The sequence below is a fragment of the Parasteatoda tepidariorum genome, chromosome 6 (assembly GCF_982258835.1).
Source record: "Parasteatoda tepidariorum strain Cologne lab strain chromosome 6, Ptep-v5.0, whole genome shotgun sequence".
Lineage (NCBI taxonomy): Eukaryota > Metazoa > Arthropoda > Arachnida > Araneae > Theridiidae > Parasteatoda > Parasteatoda tepidariorum.
In genome coordinates, this window is record NC_141760.1 from 26,671,860 (window position 1) to 26,683,756 (window position 11,897).

An 11,897-nucleotide genomic window follows, 5' to 3' on the forward strand; every position below is an offset into this window, starting at 1 on the left:
TAAAATGTCACGCGAGTTTAGACTTTCTCACATTTCTTAGCAATGTATTTCATCTTGCTCAGTCATTTCAGTCACCATTGTATCTTGGAACTTAGTAACTCTTATCCCAATGCAATGAGGGATAAATTGAATATTATCTTATAAATACGATAACAACTATTTAAACATTAAAGAAATTATAATGTAATTTAAATTTCATCAATCTTCGCTTTTGAGAATCTATCACTTTGCTCTTTCACTCCAATGATTGATTGAATTTGACTGTTTGAATAACATACTCAAGTAAGACTGCTTACTTAAAATCCAAAGAAGTGTTTATGGAAGGAAGAGATTGAGCTTTGTTATGGAATTTTATGAATTTTGCTCAATATACTTGATTTTCCTTACCTCATTTACTACAAAAGTCATACAGAATTTTCTGTTTGTTTTACTGTTACAAATTTTAATGCTAAGAAAAAAAGATAAACGTATTAATAACAATAATAATATTTAATTTCAAAAAAGTTATTGTTTTATTATATATATATATATATATATATATATATATATATATATATATATATATATATATATATATATATACAGTGGAACCCCGATTTTACGTTGTCCGTTTCGTACGTTATCCCGCTTCTTACGTCATTTTCTGCTGATCCGTGAAAATTGTTTATACCGATAATGTTAAAAAATCCCGGATTTTGCGTTACTCCTTTTATGAAAATCCCGTTTGATGCGTTTTTCTACAAACAGATCAAAATTTTTTTTTTATTCTATTCGAAATGGTTTTACTCATTTTTCCGGGCTAGCATACCAAATGAGATTTTTAGTCGGTTTTGTTTGAGTTTGAAAGCTATAGCATTTTTTCTCATTTTCGAAACCTCAGTCATCGTGTTCTTTTCTCGAAAGAAGATGTCGAAACTAAAATGCTTTTCTCTATCCGAAAAGGCTGAAATCATCTAAAAAGCTAAAGAATTTCATGGCACTAAAGATGATCTTGATAAATCTTTGGGTATTGCTTATTCAACTTTACAAATGATTTTAAAGCAAGAAGCTTCAGTAGAACTAAACGCTGAAAAACTCGGAAAATGTGCCAAGATGAGAAAAACCCTTTAAACATCTCCGTATGATGAGTTAGAAAACATTTTAATGAACTGGTTCAAGGAAGCCAGAGCAGCAAAGATTCCTATAAATGGATCCATCCTGAGAGAAAAGGCGCTTGAAATCGCTGAAAGGCTTAAACTCCAAGGCTTCAGTGCATCAAATGGCTGGATCGATCGATTAAAAAAAGAATGGGAACAATTTATGCTTCAAATCTATCTGTTGCGAATCCGATAGTGTGGATATGACAACTGTGTAACTTTTCCAAATTTATTAAAGGGCTATAATCCAAGTGACATATTTAATGCGGACGAAACGGGATTGATTTTCAACCCATTGCCAAACAAGACATTGACAATTAAAGGTGAAAATTGTCATGGAGGAAAGCTTTCAAAAATGGGCTCTACTGTTTTGCTCTGTGCAAATGCCGATGGAAGCCAAAAGTTGACACCTCTTGTGATCGGTAGAGCAGAGAAACCACGGTGTTTCAAAAATATCGAAAGTTTTTCTACCGATTACACTTCAAACAAAAAAGCATGGATGAAGCAAGCATTATTTAAAAAATTTTTTCGAAAACTGGATAAGAAAATGAATTTTCAAAAGCGCAACATAATTTTATTCCTAGACCAATGCACTGCTCATTTAAACCTTAAATTGAAAACCATGCGTGCGAAAAACGTGCCAACAGCTGATCAAGCGATACAAAGTATAAAACTCTAAAACAATTTTTACTTGCAAATGTAAATCAAGAAGCAAATTTGCAAAAAAATTTTTAGTATTGAACGAGCTGTATACGAAATTGTAGCTAGAAACGAAAAGCAAGTAAAGATTACTAATTTTTTCCATTAATTTAACTGGTAGGTGTCAATTTTTAAAAATATGCATAGATTTTTCTTAACCCCGATTTTACGTTATTCCGCTTCGAACGTTTTTTATCGCTAGTCCGACAGAAAACGTAAAATCGGGGTTTCACTGTATATATATATATATGCAAACTTAATGTGAACCTCATTGCACGTAACTAATTGTTAAATTCAACAGTGTTTTAAGCTTGTACGGTTTATTTGTCAATCAATTATAAACCTTGTTAGGGTTTTGGAATAAAGGTTGTTGCTACAATAAAATCAACCCAGCTGGGGTGCAATGCTAGCTATGATATTTTAAAACTCAAAATTATAGTTTATGTATTATTAGACTCTTATTTATTATCAACATCAGCTTATTTAACTGAAAGTGTTTACAGTTCTTCTTATTTATATTGTAGCAAATTTATCATAATTATAAAGTTGAGGAACCTAGATGAAGAAAATAACTTCTGCATTAAATTATTGCGATTTTCACCTTTTATAATTCATGAAAATATAATTTATAAAAGCATAATTTATAAAAATATTATTTATAAAAATTTAATTTATAGAAATATAATCTATAAAAATATAATTTATAAAAATATAATTTATAAAGCATAATTTTTAAAAAATATTTCTTATAAAAACATAATTTATTAAAATATAATTTAAAAAATATAATTTATGAAAATTTAATTTATAAGAGTGTAATTTATAAAAATACAATTTATAAAAATTTAATTTATAGAAATATAATTTATAAAAATATAATTTAAAAAATATAATTTATGAAAATATAATTTATAGAAGTGTAATTTATAAAAATATAGTTTATAAAAATTTTATTCATCGAAATATAATTTATAAAAATATTACTTATAAAAATATTACTTATAAAAGTATTACTTATAAAAATATTACTTATAAAAATATAATTTATAAAATATAATTTTTAAAAAATATTACTGATAAAAACATAATTTATAAAAATATAATTTAAAAAATATACTTATAAAAATTCTTTTAAAAATATTTAGTCCGAAAAAATTATTTTTAATATTTTATTTTCTTTAATTTTTTAGAAATCCTTTTCCCATGACCTAAAAGGATAAAAGGATTGACTACTAAACATTTCTTTGACTGACTAGTTTCGAAGTGCTAGCTGGATTACCATATAATTCCCAATTCATTTGAGATTAAAATAAGACCCGTTTGGAATGTGAGAGTTTCCTTATTACGAATGTCTATTTGTATCACAGACAGTAATTAAACAAACCTAGAACATACCTGCATGTATTATTACCCATCAACACAGTTACAAAGTAATCCATGGACCACACACACTCACCGATAACAGAAATACAAAAGCAGCTTTTTGTCTACTGTAAACAAGTACTACTTCTCACACCTTTCTTCATTATCAATATTCACATATAAATCGTTCGAAGAATGTATTTGCTGAGTTGTAACTTCGAATCGAATGCATCACGGAGTTTGGATTTTCTAAAACAGTCATGTTTGCATAAGTTATTTAATGAAGACCACACAGAAGATTCCAATACGGATGCACTTGATATGATTATTTTTCTAAAGAGTAAATATGATGTGTAAAACCAGGTTAGAAAAATTTTTTCGGATTAGGGAAAAAGCGTTGTATCGTTGGATGTGAAAGTTATTGAGAGTAAGTATACAAGCTTAACCCCTCTTGGAATGTATCATACGAGACAGTTCTTTGATGTATTTGACAATAATACAAAGGAGTGGGGAAAATAGAAGAAATATTACTCATCAAATTATAGGCACCGACATTTAGTTTTTGGTACCTTGTAGTTTTGAGCTTAGGTTTCTCGTGGGGGAAATGGCACTTTAAACTTTTGTTTTGAAGAACAAATATTTGTAGTAAATTTTTTTTATGAAAATTTAATATTAAATTTTCATAAAAAATTTAGTTTAAGAAATATAGGAATTTTTTCAAGGGGATATAAATTTATGAAAAAGAACTAAACTGTTTTTTTTTTTTTTTAAATTCTTTATCAATGAAGATTTAAATTTAGGTTCTAAATACTTTTATTTGGCCGGGATAGCCTGGTTGGCAGGGTACTGGACTCATGTATGTGAGAACGGGAGTTCAAATTCAGCCGGCCGAAAACTCCCCGTGTAGTTAATGGTGACTGGTGCACGTTAAATCAGACGGGTGAGCCGCGATGGCTCAGGGGATAGAGCGTTCGACTTCCAATAAGGCGAACCGAGTTCGAATCCCAGTCGATACGAATTCCGCATCCGGCTTGCACCCACCACAATGTTGACGTGAAATATCCTCAGTGGTAGACGGATCATGGGTTAGAGTCCCCCTGCCGTCAAGCTACCCGTGGGATGTTCTCGTGGTCTTCCTCTCCATGTAACGCAATTGCTGGTTGGCTCCATCAAAAAGTCCTCCATGAAGGCAAATTTCTCCCAATACTCGATCCAGGAGTTCCCATGTCTTCTGGATTGGGTTCAAAATTACAAGGCTATGTAGTTGAACATAGGTAGTCGTAAACCCATAAAATTGGATCGGCTGTTCAACGACGTTTATACAATAAAATTTTAATCTATCGGGTCACAAAGTGCTCCATGTTCCCATAGCAAATTGATCCTCTGGAGTGCTAAATTGGAGATTGATCGTTCTCTGGTTCAGGTCAAAATTAAGATCTGTGGATGAATGACTGTATGAATGGGTCCTCCCTGTAAACGGGTAAGACGTATGGGTGTGGCAGAAGTAAAATTCCTGGCTATAGATGGCGCCATGGGAAAACAAGAACAATCGCATCCCCTCTGACTTAATAGCCGACAACAACAAGTACTTTGCCTTCAAACAGTTCCTTCACCGAAAATTATAACAACCATACGATAGGAAAAAATATTATTTAATTGCATTTGTTTCTAGAAATTATAGAAATTCTCGCCGTGTGAAAGCGAATATGATATAAAGTATTTATTTAAACAAAACTGTTGAATATTTGAATTTTGTCTTATAAATATTTAATTATTCCTCAATGATGTATTAGAAAACAACGATAAAAAATTAAGAAATAATGTACAAGAGGAATAATTGCTTATTTTCGCTAAGCTCTTACATATTTATTTTTATGACATTTTTTATTTTTTTTTAACTGGCTATAAAGAACGTTTAATTATCCCACATTTTTTTAAAAAGAGATATACATAAAAATTTAAATTGCGTATATTTTTGCACAAATGAGTTTGCGCAAATGAACATCTAAATTAATTTTGTTTAATTACCTGAAATTTGATGAGAGGTGATAAAAAAAACTCTTTTTTTATCCGGATCACAATAGAACTCATATTTAAAAAAAGGAAGGTATCAAAAATTGTAGCTACAGAAAATCTTACTACATAAACTTACCAATACTTTTCGTTTCCAGTTTATCTACGTAAACAAAATTTTACACTAAGGATAATAACTTAAGTCAAAAAATTGGAATTACATTACTAACTTACTGGAATTAGAACGTGTTACGAGTTCTACAAAAAATAACTTTATACTATTCGTTTTGCTTGAGTAGCATTTTTAAACAAAAAAACTTAATTTTCACAAATATTTCAAAAATTAAGATTGCAAATAAAAGAAAAGAAAGGAAACACCCTTTGCTCCTTCCTTTTAAATGTTTTCACTGGGGGATCACGACTATAAACAATACTAAACTCACATAAAAAAAAGAGAAAGAAAAATAAAACTGAAAAAAGTTAAATTTTAAAAAAAAGTAGAAGCCCAAAACCTAATACCATGTCAATCCCAGAGTAGCCTCTATATTAAGACAAACGAATATTCAGTCAAATTCCGAAATTCGAGAATAAATCAATAGCAGTCATTAAATTAGCCGAGCCTGTCCGAAAAATACATGGACAATAAACGATCACGCATCATTTGGAAACCGGTATTCGTGGGTAGGTAATAATTATTATCAAACGGTGCAAAAAATTTTCTGAAATGATATCGTGATCATAAATTTTTAATAACAGAGGATATTACTGTTGATTTCTTTACTATAAAGTGACTTTATCATGATATAATCAACCAAAAGAAAATGTCTAATTTCTTATCTTCTAAGAATAATTAACCACAAAAGGATGTATTCCGGAATTTAATCGCCCATGTGTCAATGAATCAGCTAGGATTTTTCGTTTCCGGGGCAATAATTTTAACCTCTGATACTTTATACACTTAAAAAGGGTTTTTTATATCACTTCTGTATGAAGATTACTGGTCTTGCATTGTTCTTCTGTAATCACTAAATTGTAAGACGCTCTTAGCTTTTGGTGCTTGCGGTAAAATATATTTCAGTAGGATTAACCGAGACTACTTCGAGCTACTTTTTCGTGTTTCAACTTTTGTATTCATTATTGAAAAATATGATAAATGGACAATCAAATTCTGAATTTATTTAAGTCACAAAATCAGACTCAAAAACGTACTTTCTCTGGATAAACAATTCGAATTGCTGGCCCTGAAATTATGGGGATGGCCGCAATCAGGAAAATATCTTTTAAGACTGCTTAGTGTTAATTTTACTCTTTGTGCATTTTTTTATAGCTCGAAAAATTTTTTAACGAATCGAAAAAATTTTGAACAGAATTATAAAATTCGTTTATCCATGCAAAAAAAAAATTTCTAATAATTTTTTACTATTTTTATAATTTTAAATTAATGGTTTAATGGTAGTCGAAGCAATTTTAAATTATAAGGTATACAAATTATTGAATCATTCTAAAGTATGTAATTTTGAATCCCAAAATACAAAATTAGAATAAAATTGGTCGTTTTGTTCTTGAGAAATCAAATTTTAAAATATACTACATTTTTCTTTTTTTTTTTTTAATTTTTAACTCTGAAATTATTCTACCAATATCGTCCAAATTTTGCATTTTGACTTTTAAAACCGCATTCGTGAAAGTTATATAAAAATTTGAATGCTTGCAATTCAAAACTTTTTCTATTGTCATTAACTAAAATAACAAAAATAAATGCGTAAGTATTGAAAATTATTTTTCAAAAAAAATTTCATCTTTGGGTGAGCTAAATTTATAACTATATGCAAAAAAAAATTCGATTTGCTAAAAACATTTCAGAGTAATGGCGAAATATGCAAAAAAATAACATTGACATCAAAGAGTCCAAATTTTTGGACCTCCACCTGACCAACTATTGAGACCATACTTTCCAAAATGTGGTAACCCCCCCCCCTCCCCAATTAAGGGTCAAAGGTGTGAATAAGCAAAAAAAAAAAAAAAAAAAAAAAAAAAAAAAAAGATAATACATTTTTGTGTCTGAATTTGTAACTTAAAATATCTTCTGCACTAATTAATTAGCATATTTAAGATTAGGATATCCAAATTGCGGTGCCCTATATTTTAATAGTGGGTCAGGTATCCAAATCCGTTGAAAAAAATAAATGTTTAGTGTTTATTCAGAGAAGGTACGTTGTTTTGTCTGGTTTCGTAATTTAAAGCACTGTCTTACACCAATTATTTGACATATTTGAGGTCACCCCTCTAAACCAATAAAATTAAGTCCACGAACGTGAAAATCCGATTATTAGATCAAACGTAATCCGAAATATTCCTTCTTTCTTTTCATGCGAGCTCTAGAGTTGTATATCAGTAAAATGTAATCTAAATAATTATTTTTTACTCATTTGCTATTTTCAACAACAAAAAAAACTTCGAAAATGAGCTAAAAATCTAGTCGTAGTATTGCAGCTCAAAATAAAGTTGTTCTTTGTTTCAGAAATAAAAATATGCATATTTATTAGTAATAAGTCAAAATAATGTTCTCCCCCCCCCCCTCCCTTGATTTAGTAGTCGTTGCGCAACCACAAGAAAACAGAGGGTAGAAAGAATGTTGAGAAGCAAGACAATGTTTTACCTTCTTTTTCGACCCCCCATGAGAGGGGCAGCGTGTGTAGTCAATAATTTACATGCGATAAGGGTTAAATCTGGAGTATATTATCACCTAATGAGATGGTTCTTGTTTTTCTCGCTGACGGCTCGGGTGATAAAGCTTTCACTTCTCGCGTTTTTTCGTCGTCGCATTTTTCTTTTTCCTCTCAAGCATTTTTACCTCTTACATTTGTCCGAATGCTGTGTTGCTCTGAGGGAAAATATAAACATTAAACACTCTATTGAAAGTTAAATGGGGAAGTTCAAAATTTAATTTTCAACATTTAATTACAGCAAATGCATAAATTTTTATGGATATTTTTATCTTTGATGTAGATACATTTCATTGTATACATAAATTAATTTCTTTCTATTTTTATAAATGTCGAACATTGTTTTATTGGCATAAAATAAAATAAAAATACTTAAAATAAATATTTAAATGTGTTTTATTTCATGTCACCAAAAAGTTTTCGTGCAAAAAATAAATAAAACTAATAATAAATAAATAAATAAAAATACAAATCATTTCGGAAATGTGAATATGATGGGATATTTTTTTTTTTTTTTTTTTTTGAATTGAAGAAAAGATACAAGCTACAATGCTATACTGTTTTATACTATATGTTCGTTTTTATGTAGGATACTAAAATATTTTTCCATATATTTAAAATATTTTTCTTTCATTCAAAACATTTTTCTTTTATTAAAATATTTTTCTTTTATTTAAAATATTTTTCGCATGTGACAACAGCACAATGTTAAAAGTTACGAAAATATTTGATTATGTGCTCATGAAAAATGATTTGAGGATTTTGATGAAAGATAATATACAAAAAATTCTGTAAGATAATATTTTTTTCGCTTTATTTTATTTTTAGAGTGTCTCTGTTTTTACATAGAAATTATCGCGTTTTTTATACAAATAAACACCTTTTTATTACAAATAAAAATAAAAAAAATGCTGAAATATGTACACGTGAAAAATTGTACATAAATATATGATTAAAGGTACAATATAGCCCATACAATACACAAATTTTTTGTTGTTGCAATATCTTTGATTTTATAGTAAAAGTAATAATATTTATCTAGTTTATCGTTCTTTTTTTGCAATGTCAAGACGAAATACTTTCCTAATTAAATATATTTTTCGAATTTTTGAAATTAAATTATTGAAATTTACAAGGTAAAATGCACATATAAATTGAAATAACAAATTCCAGATTTAGAAAAAAGAATTCTTATATCAATTTCCCAAATAAATAAGTAGAGCTGCAGTTAGACCAATAGAAACTGACCATCAAATTGCACACATCTAGCTACATTCGTGGTTTTACTCTTCTTAATTATTTAAGTTGATGATAGTGTCTTTTCATTTCAGTCGATGAATAATATGGCTTTGATATTTTTAATTCTTAGTATTATTGTTAAGAGAATGAGAACTCAAATTTTGAACACTTTATTAATTTTCATTCATTTATTTCATCCTTTTATTAAATAATTTGTCCAATAATCTGACCTAAAGTTTAAAAGCTTTCCAGAATAAATGGTATGAGATTTCTCTATTAATTAATATCGAACATTTCAAATATGAAATATTGGCTGAAAGAATTAATACGGATGGAATAAGATTTTTTTTTTTCCATGAGTGATATAGATTTTTTCCTGCATAATTTAAAATTACGGAAAAGATTAAACGTTTCAACATGGATGAAATGACTTTTTCTTTATTCCATAGACTAATTTAGATTTTTTTTTATTGTATGTTTTTGAAATACTTTATTAAAAGAAATATTTTAAACGTAGACGGAAATAAGATTATTCGCCGTGAATTGATTTAAATTTTGTCATTACTTGATTTGGAAGTGCTGAAAGAAAAAAGAAACATTTAAAACACGTAAATACAATGAGAGTTTTGATCTTAGATTGATTTGAATATTTTCTCTTAACTATTTGAATTGGTAATTCTGGAATGAAAGAATTTTTTCAACATAAGTGAAATAAGTTTTCTTTTTTCCAAATCTCGGTTTGGATTTTTTTTACCAACATATTCCCAATGTGCTGGCGTGGAAAAAAACTTCAAAACGTGGTAGAAATGAAATTTTTCTCCACAGATTGGTTTTGATTGTTTCCACGTCATGAATTGAAATTGCTGGAGTTAAAGAATCTTTTCAGTATGGCAGGAATAATATTTTCTCCATAGATTGATCTAGATTTTTTCCCCAAATGATTTTACTGAAAAAGAAGAAACATGGTGCAATATATGTTATTTTATAAAATCTAAAAAAGATTGAAGAAACCAAATCCCCTCCACCCATAGATTGATTTCTTTGAATTGGAAATGCTGGAATGAAAGATCAGTTTCAAAGTAGATGGAGAAAGATTTTTCTCTATAGATCATTTTCCATGCTCTACATGGATAAAAATTGATGAACTGAAAGAGATACTGCTGCAGAAACTAAAACAGATGTATGGATGAATAAACTGCTAAATTGATTTAAATATATAGATTAAAGCTAATGATCAAATATTTATGAAATATCAGGAAAATTTTGGTAACTTATTAAGTTTTCGTATTTGCCTTTTCAGGACGGTAAATTCGACTCGCTAATTTGTTTTTCAACTTCTGATTCCCAGATTTATTTACTGCAGTATAATGGCCTTTGAACCCCTCTAAGAAAAGCTTCACCACAGATGGAATAAGATCTTTCTTCATAGATTATGCTCTAGATGAACAAAAATTGATGAACTGAAATAGACTTTGCTACAGAAGCTGAAACAGATGTATGGATGAATAAACTGCTAAATTGTTTTTAAAATATGGATTGAAACTGATGAACAAATACATTGAAATACCACGAAAACTTAAGTAACTAATGTAGTTTTCGTATTTGCCTTTTCATGAAAACATGAAGACGTACTGTAAATTCGACTCGCTAATTTGTTTTTCAGCTTCTGATTCCCAGATTTATTTACTGAAATATAATGACCAAAGACAAAGAAACTAAGAAAAGTTTCAACATAGAGGGAATAAGATCTTTCTTCGTAGATTAATTTAAATTGCTCTACATGGCTAAAAATTGATACATTTGATTGATGAATTGTATATAGACTTTGATACAGAAACTAAAACAGATGTATGGATGAATAAACTGCTAAATTGTTTTAAAAATATGGATTAAAACTGATGAATATTGATACTGATTGATGATATGGATTAAAACTCTTGGGCATTGAAATACCACGAAAACAGTATAATGGCCTTTGAACCCCTCCAACAAAAATTTAAACATAGATGGAATAAGATCTTTCATCATAGATTAATTTAAATTGCTCTGCATGGATAAAAATTTATGAATTGAAATAGACTTTGATACAGAAACTAAAACAGATGTATTGATGAATAAACTGCTAAATTGATTTAAATATATGGATTAAAACTGATGAACATTGATACTGATTGGTGATATGGATTAAAACTCTTAAACATTGAAACACCACGAAAACTTTAGTAACTAATATAGTTTTCGTACTTGCCTTTTCAAGAAAACATGAAGACGTACTGTAAATTCGACTCGCTAATTTGTTTTTCAACTTCTGATTCCCAGATTTATTTACTGCAGTACAATGGCCTTTGGACCTCTCTCTTAAGTGATGAACCGTTAACTATCTTAATCTCATCATCGATATCGGCCTCATTTTCTAAATGGTTTTTTCCAGCTTCTCCAATCGCTTTCATGGATCACGATTTCGCATAACCGTAAATAAATCGAGAAGAACATTTAACTCTCGATAAAAAGGGAACTGAAAGAAATGATCTCCCACTCTTAAGAGTGTTTTAGATAAAGACTTACAGTCTAGAAAATAGACCCTACGTGAGTCTATGTAGATGGAAATGTAAAAAACACAGTCAAACAATTTGAAGGTATTTCCCACGCTGTTGACTGTAGCACTCGACCCTACTGCGTGTGGTTAGAGATTATTGACATTTTCAAAAAGTGGGGTGGCCCA

General features: G+C 29.0%; 1 protein-coding gene across 2 annotated transcripts in view; it reads right to left on the minus strand.

Annotated features, from left to right (window-relative positions):
• Positions 1-3,328, minus strand: part of LOC107453612 (protein Wnt-8b-like) — a 50,868-nt gene extending 47,540 nt beyond the window's left edge. Inside the window, exon 1 of one of the 2 annotated variants that reach the window (XM_087165264.1) lies at positions 3,231-3,328. In XM_087165264.1, the coding sequence (XP_087021390.1) occupies positions 3,231-3,274 (44 nt within the window). In that variant the 5' untranslated portion in view covers positions 3,275-3,328. The remainder of the gene's footprint in view (positions 1-3,230) is intronic. The other variant, XM_087165262.1, reaches the window with a different exon arrangement.
• Positions 3,329-11,897: the final 8,569 nt, after the last annotated feature.